Consider the following 17,762-nt stretch of genomic DNA (forward strand, 5'->3'; position numbering starts at 1 on the left):
ATACACACACATGCATACACAGACACACAGAAGCTTTTCTTAATTTCTTTTATCCATATCCACTCTCAACGCTTTTGTTGGCCCAGAGCTTTAAAATAGAAGACATTTTACTGTACAGTGAGATTGAACTCAAACCCATGTGGTTGTAAAATGAACTTAACAGCATATCTATGTCTGCCAATAGCCGTGTCTATGCCTTTGAAAAAAAAACAGAATCCATGCACTAGGATTGAACTCAAAGCCACATGGTTGTAACGTGAACTTCTTAACCACACAGCTATGTCTTTATCCATAGTCATGATCATGCCTTTTAAATAAATAAAAAGTTCATGTCGCATATAGACTGTCTTTAGTGTGTAATAATGTTGAGGAATTCCATTTCATTTGGAAACAACTTGTCTAGACCATTTATAGAAAACTTTAAATATGCTATGCATCTGTCTGGTTTTAGCTGATAATCATTGTTTGATGTTTGTATATTCACATTGATTCCATTCAATCTCTTATTATTTGTGATTTGTTTTATATTTAGTATTAATGCATTAATATCTTATACTTAGTTCAGTCTCATATTTTGTGGTTTGTTCTATAAACAGTTGTCTCTTATTATTTGTGGTTTGCTTTATATAAAATACATTAGTATCTTATATACTTTGTGGCTGGTTTGTCTTATAGTTGTGTTATTTTTGTGGGCTGTTTTATATTATAGTACGAGACCCATCAAGCCAAGCAGAATCACAGTTGTGACAGATACTGGTGTCATGGAAATTGGCACTTGTGCCAGTGGCACGTTGGCAGCTGTGCTGGTGGCACATAAAAACACCCATTGCACCCATTGCACCCATTGCACCCATTGCACCCATTGCACTCCAGCTGTAGAAAACCATGCCAAATCAGACTGGAGTCTGGTGCAGCCTTCCAGCATGCCAGCCCGGTCAAATCGTCCAACCCATGCCAGCATGAACAATGGACATTAAATGGTGATGATGATAGTCTTTTACTGTGGGCTATCCTGTATAATATGGCACTCTGTCAGTTATGACGATGAGGGCTCAAGTTGATCCAATCAGTGGACAGCTTGCTTATGAAATTAGCATGCAAGTGGCTGAGCACTCCACAGACATATGTACCCTTAATGTAGTTCTCGGGAAGATTCAGCATGTGACAAGGCTGGGCCTTTGAATTACAGGCCACCACACATTTTTGCCAGCTGTGTGGACTGGAGCAACATGAAATAAAGTGTCTTGTTTAAGGACACAATGTGTCACCAGGAATTGAACTCATGACATAACAATCGTGAGCTGAATACCCTAACCACTAAGCCATGCACCTTCACCCTGTATAGTATATTCATCTGTTACTTGTGGATTTTTCTATATACAGGGTGGGACAGAGGGGAGGAGCGTTTTTGAAAGATTCACAAAATCATAAAGTTTAACTGCAAACATTCTATTGATATCAGTGTGTTCATACTGAATTAGCATTTGTCAAATCAAGTGTGGAAAACAACATCCATCATGTGGTGTCAATTTTCAATGATGCATTTCTGAAGGCGTTCTTGGAAGTTGGCCTCCACACTCTCCAGCATTGCTCTGTCAATTTGAGCGACATCCACGTGAATAGCTTCCTTCAAATCATCCAATGTATGGGGCTTATGTGCATACACATGTGACTTGAGGAGGCTTCCCCACAAGAAATAATCACACATGGACAAATCAGGGTACCAAGGGGGCCAAGGAATGTCAACAAACCTGGAAATGAGGTGGTCACCGAAGAGAGGCCGAAGAATGTCCATTGATGTTCTGGCTGTGTGGGTTGTTGCCCCATCCTGCTGAAACCATACACGTCGAATAGGCATACATCTTCATCGTAATTCGGGCACAAAGAAGTTGTTTATCATCTCAATGTAATGCTCAGAGTTCATAGTATTTCCATTATTGTCTTCAAAAAAGTAAGGACCAATGACAGCAGCTTTTCCAACAGTACACCAGACCATCACTTTTGGGCTGTGCAGTGGTCTTTCATGCAGTTCTCTCAGATTTTCAAGAGCCCAATAACGACAATTCTGTTGATTCACCATACGTTGAGATTAAAATGAGCTTCATCACTCATTAACAAAATCTGGTTGCCTCAAAAATTGCTTCCATCTGACGTGAGAAATTAAGCCACTGCGCATAGTCCCATGGTTTCAACTGTTGCCCAATGACCAATTTGTATGGGTGGAAATGCAAGTCTTCATGCAAAATATGCCTTACCGATCGATTACCAATGCCAAGTTCAGTGGAATGCCTCCAAGCAGAGTGATTCAGACTCCATACCAAAGCTTGTCTGACACGTTCCACATTTTTCAGGGTTCATACCATTCATGGAGCCTCCACCAGTCTCCTATTCATTTAGTACCTCGTGTATGAAGGGCATTCACCCAACGTAAGAGTGTTTTGTTTTTTTTGCACCATTGGCACTATTGAGGTTGGCATGGAGCTCACATGTCTACAAAATACCTGAGGAAGTAGTTGTGTGGGGGGTTCTTTGTTACATGAGGATGTAGCAGGGGATTTTTATGTTAGATGAGGGTTAATGTATAAAAGAAGAGATTGGAATAAAGCAGAACTACATAGTATCTCCAAAGAGATAAATAGTGTCCAGGTGGCACTTTGAAGTACAAGGTGGGTAGTTGTAAGTGGGGACAGAGAAGCTAGGAGAGTGGGAGGATTTTCAAGAGTGTATGGGGAGAGTGGAAGAGATAGAGGAAACGGGAGAGGAGGAGGGAGGCAGCGTCTGTAAAGATTGGGAAGAGTTGAATGGGTGGATAGAGAGAGAGTGATGGATGGATACATATATATATATATATATATATATATATATATAATAGATAGATAGATATATGATGGCCTTCTTTCAGTTTCCATTTACCAAATTCACTCACAACTCTTTGATCAGCCTGAGACTATAGTAGAAGAGGCTTGCCCAAGGTGCCATACAATGGAACCTAACTTTGACCCATGTAAGATTCTTACCACACATGCACATGTGTGCATATACATACACAGAGACACAGATGTGTGTTTGAGTCATTTCTTATTTACTGTCCTCTAAGACAGATGAGAGTACCATGTTTCATCTGTACATTTCAGTTTGGCATTGTTTCTATTGCTGGATACACTTCCTAATACCAACTACTTTACAAAATTTGTCATGCATGTGTGTTAGTAGGGAGAGAAACATCGATGGATATATATATATATATATATATGCTTGTGATCAGAAGACAAAACATTTGAAACATAAATGCACACATTCAACAGAAAGTGAATGTATATCAAAGAATTATTAGCTCCTGAGGTTTGTTGTATACATAAACAATGTATTATGATAAACATGTCATTTTTAATGATCCCCAAGGTTACTTTCGACTATGATATGGTGAAAACTTTCGTCACCACATTACTACTGAGTCACACTAACAAGTTGTCAATAAGTTCTGTTGTGTTGGGTTTTTTTTCCATACAGAATATTTCCATGTTTTGTTTATTGATTTTAAATAATACACAGTCTTGATTCCAGGCAAGGAATGACCAAAATGTATGAAGAAATCAAAGCTTTTGTGAATCGAGTAGGTCTTAAACAGTCTCAGATAGCTGCCATGACAGGTAATAAACAACTTTTCAATTAATTCTTGTGTCGTTAATTATTGTTACTAGCTGTAATTTTTTTTATGTGCATTTTTAACAAGATAACTAATAACATAAATAGCTATCTATTGATCTGTTTGTCTATCTTTATGTTCCTATCTATCTATCTAGCCATCCATCTGGCCGTCAGTCTATCTATTCATCTATTGATCTGTCTGGTGTTCTGTTTAACTGTCTTACTCTCTACATCTATCTATCTATGTATCTATCCATCTATCTATCTATATATATATATATGTGTGTGTGTGTAAGGTCTGATCAATAAGTATCCGGACTGTTGCCATAGTAACAAAGCTAAAGCATGCAGAGTGAAGCCGCTTGGCACAGATTGACCTTGAACTCTGTTGTGCATATGCACTAAATTTTAACATTCTAGCTCACTTCTGCTATTTACAGCAGTGCTTGGAAGGAAGATGTGTAGCATGTGATCATTGCATTGACCATGACAGAGAAAGTTGTCATGGCGATACCTGCTCAGAGGCCAAGAAAGAATTTCAGAAAGTGTATGGAGAGGAATGTAAAGCCACACACAAGTGTACGAGTGGTTCAGATGTTTCCAAGATGGCCGAAAATTGTCAATATTGACGAACGTTCTTGGAGACCCACAACGGGCGGAAAACATCACTGACGTGCATGCAGCTATGAGGGAAAATTGTCGAATTACCATCCATGAGTTATCAGAGGATGTGCAGATTAGTTCCGGTTCAGTTCAGTCCATTATCACTGAAAATATGGGTTTAAGACATGTGTCTGCCAAGGTTGTGCCAGAACTGCTTTCAGCTGACCAAAAAGACACTCGGGTTTCAGTTGCACAAGATCTCCTGGATTGTTTCAAGAACAATGAAAACTTTTTGAAAACTTTGTGTAGGCCTCTGAGCAGGTATCACCAAGTTTTTGTCAAAATCTGATGCAGCTTCTCTGCTCAGCTTTCTCTGTTGTGGTCATTGCAATGATCACATGCTACACACCTTCCTTTCAAGCACTGCTGTAAACAACAGAAGTGAGCTAAAATGTTAAAAATTAGTGAGCATGCACTGCAGAATTCGAGGTCTATCTGTGCCAAGTGGCTTCACTCTCCATGCTTTAGATTCGTTACTGTAGCAACAGTCCAGATACTTATTGATCAGACCATGTATATATATATATGTGTGTGTGTGTGTGTATACACACACACACACACACACACACACACATTTATCTATCTGTCTGTCTAAATTGTATATGACTAATTAATAAAATGTCTAATTTTAATTTAACTTTGCTAATTTGAAATTATTTAACTCTTCCTTTCTCTCTTTCACCACTTAACTATATTTATGTGGGTATGTATAGGGGGGACGGGAATTAGATAATGTATAAGGTACAGATATTTTATTAAATGTCTGGACAGGATATTACATTCAACTTAGTGAACTACCGAATAACTACCAAATCTGCATGCTGTGTGGTATTAACATTCCTCTATTGCTTAATGTTTTTGAATCCAAGGCAAGGATCACACACACACACACACATATGCATTTCTTACTTACTGTCTAAGACAAATCAGAGTACCATGTTTCATCTGTACATTCCAGTTTGGCATTGTTTCTAAGGCTGGATGCACTTCCTTATACCAACTACTTTACAAGAGTTGTCATATATGTGTGTTGAGAAAGAAACATAGATGGATACACATACACACACACACACACACACACATCAAAAAAATCCCTTCTCAAGCCATAGACTCATAAGGCTGGTTTCCTGAATTCTGTTGGGGTATATATTCCTACTCCAGAACAGGATGTTGATCCATTGCAAGATTATTCATTTTTGCCAGCTGAATGGACAGGAGCAATGTGAAATGAAGTGTTTTACTCAAGAACACAGCGTGTTGCCCGGTCCAGGAATCGAAACCATAATCTTATGATCATGAGTGCAACACATGAGTGCAACACATGAGTGCAACACATGAGTGCAACACATGAGTGCAACACACCATAACCACTTAGTCACATGCCCTTACATATACCTGCATACACACATACACATATACATGCATACATACATACACACATATATACATACATGTATACATACATGCATGCGTACATACACACATACATATATGTATGTGTTCATTCATTTTATGTCCATTTTTCCATGTTAACATTGGTTGGGCAAATATTGAGGCATTGTTTTGCAGACGAATGACCATGTGTGTGTTTGTGTGTAAGTGTATACATATATATGTATGCATGCACACACATACACACACACATTTTAATTAAGTACTGCCAGGTAATAAAATAATTTTCAATTCTTAATAATAGAGGGTTTCTTTTCCTTTGAACTGTGTCTCTTATTTAGTACCAGTCTGAGGATTAAATGTTTTTAAGACTATTAAAGTGGTTTAATGATGACTTTATAGTATCGAATATAGTCTGGTGGTTCATTGGTCTGTCGTTCAACTACTATAAGGATCTTTTCGCATATCCGACTCTTTAAAATAGAGAAATATTTAGTAGCACCATCATCATCATTTAACATCCATACTGGCATTGGTTGTCCATACTGGCATTGGTTGTCCATACTGGCATTGGTTGTCCATACTGGCATTGGTTGGATGGTTTGACCAGAGCTAACAAGCTGGGGTGCTGCACCAAATTCCAGTCTGATTTGGCATGGTTTCTACAGCTGGATGCCCTTCCTAATGCTAACCACTTTACAGAGTGTGCTGGGGGCTTTTACCTGGCACTGCACGGGCACTTCGACATGATGCCACACAAGCACTTTGACACGGCACCACATGGGCACTGTTGCATGGCACCACATGGGCACTTGCACATGGCACTGCACAGGCTACATGATGTATATGTATGTACATGCTTGTATTCATGTATGCATTAATTGATGTCAAGATATTAATTAGCATCTTCTCTCTACACCTGGTATCATGTCACCTTCTTCAATACTACACCCACACTTAGTTGAGGGTGGCACGGTCTTGTCTTGTGAGTTATATAGAGACTTCACTAATGCTGGTGCCATGTAAAATGTACCCAGTACACTATGTAAAGTGGCTGGTGTTATGAAGAGCATCCAGCCAGGGAGACCTTGCTGCAGCAGACAATGGATGTTGATCTAACCTACTGGCTCATAAGCTGATGATGATAATGATGGTGATGCTGATGATGATGATGAAAGCATCATTTTGCAGTGAAGATTTTTCTGGTCTTTTGGTTATGGTCTCCAAATTATCCAAAGCGGTGTTTATAGAGGATCATATATATGTTTTGAACTCAAGATTCAATAGTTCAGACAATGGGGTAGGGGGGAGGGGGAGTATTAAGAACCGTCCAAAATAGAGTTAGTTGCATTGTTGCATTTAATGTACTTAGTCTCGGTGGTTCATTCAGTGTGTTTAGTAGCACCAATACATTTAGTATACTTCAATTATTGATCCATAATGATTGGAACTGAAATTCCACTTCACCCTATGATCGTATTTATTACAAAATGCATGTCAAGTTGGTGCAGCATTTGACTCTTGAGTATTTTATTTATTGATTAATTTATTGATTTAGACTAGTTATGATTACTTGATCACCGAACCAGCATTTATAAAATGCTAAGTTTTCTGCGTTTGATTATACAAATTGTGTTATAAATTATGTTAATTATTTCTCAAGAAAAGTTTCTTTTCTTGACAGACCCATCTTCTATTTGCTATTTGCCATCTCTAATTATCAGAACAGCTATTAACAGTCTTCTACCCACTTTAATCCTGTCTAATAGCTTCCATGTATTCCTAACACTTGAATTAATTTAAGAATTGGGTAACTACTCATAAAATATTTATAGGTGCCCAAGCATGGCCACAACCAGCAGGCTGGAACCAATAAAAGAGTAATTTAAGAAATGCTTTGATTATATCTTTTGTTTTACTTGCTTCAGTCATTAAACTGCAGCCATGCTGGAGCAACAGATAACTACCAACATAACATTTTGTTCGCAATTATCCAACACACTTTAACCCTTTAGTATTTAATCAGGCCTGAATATTCTATCTGTTTTATGCTAAAACTGACCAGATCCAACTTCTCACACCTACCCTACAATGTCATTCTAAAAATATAGTAACACACAATTGAAACCTTGAAGCTACAAGATAATGTGTGATTAATTCAAAACAGTGCGAATAAATAAGCAATGCATTTGATAAAGAGATATAAATGCTAAAAAGTTAATTCACTCATGCCAGACAAAGTTTCACCATTCCTCCTGCTTGATATTCCATGCAAAATGGAATATAATGTCTGAAGTTCTCTTTCTGTTCTAATATTCCTCTCAGTTACAAACCTTTGACCATTCCAACCCAAAGTCAAGATATACAACAAATATTCCAAATTGTACTAAACTCTTCTTAAAATTAGAAAATTACTATTTTTAAATCTCACAATGAGAGATATTCAGCAACAGTACTATGGAGTAAAGATTTTTGCCAACATAACATGGCAGTCCTGGTTTAGGACGAATGTTGCTGTAATTTAGCCCCAGGAGACATCGTCTCCTGCTGGCCATGCAACACGATCTGTATCCTTATATTTTCAAACAAGGGAATCTAGCACCCCCACTCAGCTCAAAACAATATAAGGACACAGATCGTGTCGTATAGCCAGCTGGAGATGATGTCTCCTGGGGTTAAATTACTGCAACATTCATCCTAAACCAGGACTGCCATGTTATGTTGGCAAAAATCTTTATTCTTAAAATGTCCAAATATTAGTTTTAAGAATTATTTGTTTAATCATCAAATTGTAAGTCTTGACTATGTTTTATTAGACTATTTTCAACACTTCCATTTCATTGCAGGTATCAGCCAATCCTATGTTAGTCGATACTTACGTGGTGAGTTCACAGAGATGTCCGAACGCTGTCGAAGAGCAATGTATGCTTGGTATGTTTCTCATAGGCAGCGCTTAGCCAGGGCACCTAGGTTCAGTTACGGTAAGTTTTCACATGAATTTTGTAAGAAGTTTTCATTGTTTGTTTCTTGTCCTCTTCTCAATGTAAACATCTTAAAATCAAATTCACCAACATTCACTTGTTGTCACCAACATTCACTTGTTTCCAAGCAAGCTAATATTTCCATATGGCCAGATATGTTTTTTTTACAGAAGATTGGAAATACACAATGTTGCTTGTATAACAATCGATGCTCACTTACAACTGTCACAAAATGTTTGTTAAGACAAAGGTACACACACATATATGTAAGGTTTTGTTTGGCTTTTATCTAGATACTGAATTTAATTTTCAGTGACTTAATTCCCTTAACCATAAATAGATGCTTTTCTTTTATAGCAAGAGGGCCACCATAACTGATGGGTGCCAAAGAAAAGGTAGCAAAGTCTCTGAAGATATCCCTTAGTGTCTGTTACATAAGCCATTACCAGTGGTCTGTTATAGCCCCCTGTTGTTATTTTGGTGGCATGCCATTCACTAGTTTGTCTTGTCATTTGAGAATACATGTGGGGGATGACTTTGGGGACAAAATGAGATCAAGGAAGAACTGCAATCCAACAGTACTGAACCTAGAACAAATTTTCCATTGCGACTGCTACAGCTGGGTCAGCCTGCCTCTTTTGGCTTCATCAGCTACCAGCAATCCAGCAGTCAAGCCATGATAATAGAAGTATAAACTCTGCAGTCAAAACATCAGGAAAATATATTGATCAGCAAATATTCCTGCATTTTTCTCTGTGGTAACCATAAACCATACCTAAGGGAGACAATTATGATTGGGGTTTTTTTTTAAGTGAATTTATTTTACTTCAATCGGTATCAGGTTACTTTAATCCTACCATATTCCTTTATTACCATTTTTGACAGTGACAGATAATATTCCTGTCAAAAATAACAAATAAGGAAGCTTGTATGTGATTCCAGATTAGAGTAGCTGCGTTTGAATGAGAGAGAAAGTGAGACTCGTGTGTGTGTGTTTGAGTAAGAGAGAGAGAGAGAGAGAGAGAGAGAGAATGAGAGAGAGAAAGTGAGAGGAAGAAACAGTCTGAATATGTTTGTTCTGTGTGTTCAAGCTCTTACCATATTTTCTGGCCTACATGTCAGCGTGTTTTCTAAGTTGAGGTAGATTGTTCAATGTTTAAGCCTACACACATTGTATAAGACAACCCACCGTTTTTGTTCACAGGCTTTTCTTGAGAAATCAGGACATTATTGGGGCTGGGATGGATCGGATCACCAGAACTTGCACAAGGGACATAGGGGAATGGAAGATTTCACAACAGGATATAAAAAGTTGAAAGAAAAAAAAAAAGATTTCTACTTGAAATAATGTTTAACTATTTCAAATTTAATTTTTAGTATTTTCCTTTTTTCACAATTATAATCACACTTCAGTATGAACACCAAGTTAGGGAAAAGTGGATTAACAATTTACTAAAATTTTTGTCCTATACTGTCGCGGTGGACCTGAAGGGTAAACACTGTCGATATCTTTCCAAATCCTACTGTATTTAACATGAAATTTGGTCCTCCTAAGTCGTCTTGAAGTATAATTTGAAGTATAATTTGACCTACCATTTTTAGTGGTGAATTTTGGTCTACAGAAATTTGATTTGTGTATCAGAAAATATGGTAATTCCAAATGTTAAAATTCAGCAGAATTGTGAGAACACATCACAAAACTGTTTGAAATTGTTTTGTGTGTTTGTATTTGTGACAGAATTCTTCTATACTTACAGGTACAAATGGCTTTAAAGGTATGCTATCTTCTGGTGGAGACGCTATGGATATTCAATTTACTCCAAAGAGGGAAAGGTTTACATTCCGAGAAAAACATCTAGAAGTTTTGGAAGCTTACTTCAAAGAGAATCAGTATCCATCTATGGAACTTCGTGAAGAGATTGCACACCTGTGTAATATGGCTCTCAGTAGCACAGGTAAGATATTTTATTTCCTCTTGAACTTAACTGATTATTATCATGAAATCTGTGAAAATGGAACTGACCTAATATAACTGGAAGCATGAGAAGTTCATATACAGGGGTGGGCAAAAGTAGGTATACAGTTGCTTGATATGAGTGGAATGTTCTTTTTATTTCTCTATTTTTTTTCTTCAAGATAAGAATTCTAAGAACATTCCATTCATATTAAGTAACTGTATACCTACTTTTGCCCATCTCTGTATTTACTAGTAATGGTTTCAAATTTTGACTCAAGGACAGCAATTTTATGGGGTGGGGGTATAAATCACATACACTGATCCCAGTGCTCAACTGGTACTTATTTTATCGACCCTGTAAAGATGGTGGAATTGAACTTAGAATGTGAAGAGTTGGAAGAACTGAAAAGTATTTGTCCCACATGCTAATGATTCTGCCAGCTTACTGCCTTATATTTATTAATAATATCTGGAACTTCATTTAATCAGCTATACTCAACCTTGTGTCATGATTGTCTGAAAATCTCACATTTCCTGTTAATGACTGATTGATATGTTTTGATTGATATGTTTTGCAAATTCGGCTTCATATTACATATGTTGAAGAATGAACAAATAAAGATAGAGAGATCTCTTTAGTCTTGCTAAAGACAAGACAACCTCTCCAGTACTGGTTGCTATGATAAAACACACCCAGTACACTCTATAAAGTGGTTGGCAGCAGGAAGATCATCCGGTCGTAGAAACTATACTTAAATAAGGAATGCATGGGTGTGACATGGTACCAAACATGTCCAGGTCTGCAGTAACTCTTAATGCAATTTAACTTGAACTGTATTAGCCTTTCCAGCCTATGCCAGCATAGGAAAATGTATGCAAAAACGATGGTGATGGTAGTCTCAGTGGAGACAACAACAGTGGTCGAGGTGGTAGATATGAAAGGAAGAAAAAAAGTGTTATTAGGAATAATGAATATCAGAAGTTATTTATCCTTTTGTAACTTTTCTGAAATCTTTTATGTAGACAAAAAACCTTCTTGTTTCTTAAAAACTGTTGGTGTTACATATTTGTACTGAAAATCAGGATCACACAAGTATTTACATATCAGATCCATATAAAGTTGTCTTCTTTATTGGATTGGTAAATGTTTAATTTTATTATCATCATTTAACAGCCATGTTCTCTGCTGATTTGATAAGATTAAATGGGCTCAAGGACTGCATAGTGCCTCAGTGTCTTCTTTGCAATGGTTTTTACAAATGGATACCCTTCCTAATGCCAACCATTTTACAGCATGTACTAGGTGCTTTTTTTATGACTCAACCACTTGTAAGGTCACCATGCTGCTTGCAAGACTGCAAACTCCAAGGGGGCAGGATACGCTAAAAGGTGAGGGACACAAAGGGATAAAGTGTGAGGAAAAAAGAGCCAGAGTAGAACAGGTTGCTTGCTATAGAGATGCTATATAACTCCTCACATTTTTAGAAAAGAAAGAGGAAGTGATTAGGTGGAACTGAAAGGTTATAAAAGATAGAATATGAACATTAAAAGGAATTGAATGATGTTTCTCTTGTAAAAGTGGAAAATAATTTTTATATAATTTCAGTATTATATCTTGGCTCGCAGAATCATTAGCACATGGGGCAAAATGCTTAGTCATATTTCATGTCTTTAAAATTTATGTTCAGAGTTCAAATCTTGCTGAGGTTAACTTTGCCTTTCATCCTTTCAGGATTTTTAAAATAAGTATGAGTTGAACACTGGGGTTATGCAAAATTTGAAATCAATATCATCTCTTGATGAGGTGTATTGAAATAATTTCTAACTTTAGCACAAGGCTGTATATTGGTAGCGTACCTTATGAAGGACAAAATCCCAAGTTAACCCTGAAAGTAGTTGAATTTAAAATAATAAACAATTTAACTAAATACTAGAAGTCACTCTACTGATTTTGTTACCCTTCCACTCTTCAGATGCATTTAAGATAATAATCATATATAATGGCTATAAATTGAATAACATCTTTCGGTTTTACTTTTTGCTCATTAGAGTGGATATTTCTCTGGAGGTTACCTGTTTTGAAAATTTGATGAGAACAGGTGTTTCTGTTAGAGGAATACTTATAATATAACACATACCAATAACTTTGCATACACTGCATTTCATATACTATCATAGTGTGTCTCTGCGTGTGTGTGTGTGTGTGTGTGTGAAGCATCTTATATATTAACATTGCATACACAATCAGATATAAGTATGTAACCTATTAGCATACTGTTGAATACTACTCAATCATTTGGCTGTTGTCTTATAATGTGAAGGTGCGTGGCTTAGTGGTTCAGGCATTTGGCTCATGATTGTAAGGTCTTGAGTTCAATTCCTGGCAACAGGTTGTGTCCTTGAGCTAGGCACTTTATTTCACATTGCTCCAGTCCACTCAGCTGGCAAAAATGAATAGTACCTGTATTTTGAAGGGCCAGACTTGTCACACTTTGTGTCACAGTGAACATCCCTGAGAACTACGTTAAGAGCACACGTGTCTGTGGAGTTCTCAGCCCCTTGCACGTTAATTTCACTTATCAGCTGGGACCTTCATCGTTGTAACCGAAGGAGTGCTCCCTGTCATATAATAATGTTGAGATTGATTAGGTTAGAATGAAAATTCTTTTATCATGTACAATATTATGACACGTGCACTGACATGTGGTCAATACAGCTAAGAGATAGATTCAGTAGTGTGAAAAAAAACAGGTAATGTTAACAAGATAAATCTCATGTTAGTCACACACATTTGGATGACAGCCGGTGTGTAGATGACAGGTACAGCACTAGTATAGAGATAATTAATGAAGAAGACTGAATAGTTTGAAATAGTTTATGGGAACAGAAACATCAGAAATATAAGTGGGTACTTGTGTTTTGGATGTATTATAGTAGTAATAGCAATACTTTTTTTTAACAGTCTGCATAACTTCAACTAACTAAATACTTTATTTTATAATATTTATCTCAACCATGCAGTACTAAAAGTTTTTCTACACATTACTGCTTCATCTAAACTTCTTCAAATTTCAAAGGACGTAAAAGACTTTTACACACGTGGGAAAATTTGACTGGGGACTGTTGCTGCTGCTACCTACGGTTGCTTTCAGAATAAGTGAGGGAGGGGAGAGAGTTTATACTAAGAAATAGAAGAGAGGGTGAAGATTCTCTTTAAGGGGGCAGAACTGCTTCAGGGTTTATAATTTTTTCACAACCACTGAAGCAAGAGGTGCTCTTCACAACCGCTGGTTCGTGAGATGGTTGTGATCTGTAATCCATTTTGTGTAAGAACCAGAAAGAGAAGTATGAACATGCAATGTGCATCTGCACACTGAATTCATGAAACAGAAGAGAAGTATACAAACACAATGTGCATGTCAAAATAAAATGGAGGAGTTATATGATGGTCTGCATGCCACACCTGACACCACTGTCATGCAGCTTTGCTGCAATTTTCTTGTTTTATTATTATTATTATTGTTGTTGTTGTTAATAATAATAATAATAATAATAATAATAATAATAATAATAATAATAATAATAATAAGGCAGTGAGCTGGCAGAATCGTTAGCATGCTGGATGAAATGTTTAGTGGTATTTCACCTGTCACTCCAGTCTGAGTTCAATTTCCACCAAGGTTGACTTAGCCTTTCATCCTTTCAGGGTCGATAAAATAAGTACCAGTTGAACACTGGGGTCAATGTAATCAACTCATTCCCTCCCTCAAAATTACTGCCCTTATGGCAAAATTTTAAACCATCATCATTATTATTATTATTTGAATAAGAGAGTATTCTAGTTCGCTTGAAGCATTGTGTATTGTTTGTAAAGAATAAAAAGTTTTGAATGGTACAACAATGCACTATAATACAAAAAATGGACTGTATACCTGTTGTAACTTGGTAAACTATAGTCTGATGATATTTCGGAATTAGAATTCCTTCTTCAGATCTTATTTGCTGGAGACTCTGCTTGAAGTTTTTTTCTTATGAAAGAGCATATGAAGTAATATTTCCATATAATCTTTTTTTTATAAGTGTCCTAATAGTTGTTTTTTGTTTTTCTTACCACAATTATTAAAACTTGGAAGGTTCTCAGATAAATTCTCTTCTAGGAATTAGAAACAACATTCTTTATATCATTTTCCCTGGAAATCAATGAAGGAGTATTTTCTTCTCTGTTTTTTTTTTTTAATTGAAAAAAGAAAAATCTTTTCTCTGTGCTTAGTGCCATGTTGTTTATTTAACGTTTTATTTAATGCTCTGCCCAGATATTATTTCTATAGAAAAACTCATTGTTTTTTTCATCATCAGACTAAAAATAGTTATGTTGTCTGCAAATTTTGGTCTGTCAGTGCAGCCACAGATGGCATTGCAAACAGGCACATAGAGAGAATACAAAAAACAGTTTTGTACTGTGTCTGCTCCCTTATTTAAAAAGATATATACTTACTATCCTTAATAATTTGTGGTCTGTTGGTTAGAGAAGTATTGAATCAGCCTGCAGGTGGAATTGTCTGGTCAGAGATCTGAAACAATCAGCACCAGCTTTGATAAGAAGATGGTATTAAAAGCTGGGCTGTATTTTGCAAGAAATAGTTTTACATAGTTATTATGGTAAATGTGTGCATCGAGATTTGTGTAAAATAATACATAATGCATTTTATGTCAACTAAATTTCTCAGTAGGTAAACCATACCTGTTGCTAACAAATTAAATATACAAGTAAAGATGACAAATGTGGAGTAAAATATAAAGACGGCAGATGTTCGTGTTTTCCCAACAGTGTAGATTGATTGTAACTTACTGAACTGTCAATAATACGGACCAAATTTGAATATAAGCCATAAAAATAATTAAAAAATTATGCACAGGGGAGATAACCCACATTCCATCCAAAATAATGGGAGATAACTTCTAGTGATTAGAAATAAAGATAAAATTAAAATATTTACCGTATATACTCGAATAATAGTCAACGTCATGTAAAAGTCGACCCTAGTATTTCACGAACAACAGGAAAAGTTTGTGGGTCAAGGTACCGTATTATCTTGTACGTAGAAATAACACTTACAAAATTGTGTGTCTACCTTACTGTAGCCTGCTCTATAGCTGGAATGCTTATATGATATGATAACACCTAGACCGAAATGCATTGATGTTATATTATGGGATATAAATTGATTTCACTCAGCTAGTCTGTTAAGTTTGATGGATAAAAGAGAAAGTGTAAATATTTATAAGAGCTACATGGTCTTGTTTATGGATTTTGTTATTTACTAGGATGTGTGTTTTGATGCATAGAATTGGTAATATAACTGTAAGTCAATGTGTTTTTGTTTTTATTCACTTGGAGGTCAGTTGGGCTTCTGCTGCTGATATGGTACTTTGGATTGTAGCTTGAATTCCAGTCCCTCAAAAGTAGTATCCATATAATAGTCGACCCCATAAATTTAATCTTAAAAAATGGTCCAAAATTTTCGACTTTTACATGAATATATATGGTAGATATTTATATCAAATTTATATTTATAATATATTTATTGTAGAATGAATCGTAGAGTAATAGGAATATTTGTTCTGTAATTATTACTTATTGGTTTTTGCTTGACCTAACCTTTCTGCAAAGAAAATAACTTATAGCCATAAAAACAGGATGTGTGAGATTACATACGAATTTTCTAATTTGCATATTGGCACTAATTTGACAGTTATTAATTTGAAAAAGAAAGGTTCTTAGAACTTGACACAGTCCCCAAAATTCATTCCACATTGAAATTATATTTTTAAGATTATACCTTGGCATAATGAATTGTTGGTTTCCATGCAGTTTTGACGTAAACACATATGGTGTTATTACAACAGATATTCAAAAAAAAATTTGTTCTCTTCTTTTTATTTTGAAGGCCGTTTTATTTTATAAAGATATAGGCACAGGCGTGGATGTGTAGTTAGAAGCTTGTTTCCCAGCTATATGGGTCCAGGTTCAGTTCCACTGTGTGGCACCTTGGGCAAGTGTCTACTCTAACCCTGGGCCAACCAAAGCCTTGTGAGTGGATTTGGTAGAAACTGAAAGAAGGCGGTGAACTGGCAGAAACGTTACCTCGCCGGGTGAAATGCTCAGCAGTATTTCGTCTGCCGTTACGTTCTGAGTTCAAATTCCGCCAAGGTCAACTTTGCCTTTCATCCTTTCGGGGTCGATAAATTAAGTACCAGTCAAGTACTGGGGTCGATGTAATCGACTTAGTCCCTTTGTCTGTCCTTGTTTGTCCCCTCTATGTTTAACCCCTTGTGGGCAATAAAGAAATAAGAAACTGAACGAAGCATGTTTTATATGTATGTATATATATCTATGTGTGTGTGTGTCTCTATGACAACTGGTGTTGGTTTGTTTATGTCCTTGTTACTAGCAGTTCAGCAAAAGCAAGCAATAGGATAAGTATCTGACATTTAAAAAAAATATAACAAGTTTAACTAAACCTTTGAAGGTTGTGCCCTGCATGGCGACAGTCCAGTGACTGAAGCAAGTAAAAGATACGAAAGTTTACCATTCACTTACATGCATTGTTTTATTGAAACTGTTGAAATCCTTTGTTGTGTGTTTGAAGTGTGTAAATGAAAGATATTATGCTTTTCTTTCAGGCCGTGAACTGTGCGAAAAGGAAAAAGTTACACCTCAAATAGTATCTAATTGGTTCAATAACCGACGTAAAGAAATGAAAAAATTGGCCAAAGAAGGTAATTTTTTTAAGATGATTTCTTCATATTTATCACAAATATTTCCTGGAGACTATTAAACCAATTATTTACGAATGAAATGGAGTTTTTTCCCCTGTATATTTACTGCAGCTTTGCTATTAAAAAGGCATCAAGCTAAAGGAACCATGTCAAAACAGACACTGGAATATGATGCAATCCTTGGGTCCATCAGATCCTCTCAAATCATCTCACCCATTCTAGCATCAATATATATATATATGATTGATTCAAAACAATGTGAATAAATAAGAATTGCATTTAACAGAGTAATCTTAATGTTATATATATATATATATATATATATATATATATATATATAT

At 36.1% G+C, this 17,762-nt stretch overlaps 1 protein-coding gene across 7 annotated transcripts in view; it reads left to right on the top strand.

The window, feature by feature from the left end:
* LOC106883276 (homeobox-containing protein 1) overlaps window positions 1-17,762 on the top strand; it is a 198,066-nt gene that overhangs the window by 179,059 nt on the left and 1,245 nt on the right. For 5 of the 7 annotated variants that reach the window (XM_052972363.1, XM_052972358.1, XM_052972360.1 and 2 more), the window contains 4 exons: window positions 3,553-3,650; window positions 8,550-8,684; window positions 10,442-10,639; window positions 17,326-17,421. In XM_052972363.1, coding sequence (XP_052828323.1) covers window positions 3,553-3,650; window positions 8,550-8,684; window positions 10,442-10,639; window positions 17,326-17,421 — 527 coding nt within the window. The remainder of the gene's footprint in view (window positions 1-3,552; window positions 3,651-8,549; window positions 8,685-10,441; window positions 10,640-17,325; window positions 17,422-17,762) is intronic. The other 2 variants (XM_052972362.1, XM_052972359.1) reach the window with 2 other exon arrangements.

This window comes from Octopus bimaculoides, chromosome 13 (assembly GCF_001194135.2).
Source record: "Octopus bimaculoides isolate UCB-OBI-ISO-001 chromosome 13, ASM119413v2, whole genome shotgun sequence".
Taxonomy (NCBI): Eukaryota; Metazoa; Mollusca; class Cephalopoda; order Octopoda; family Octopodidae; genus Octopus; species Octopus bimaculoides.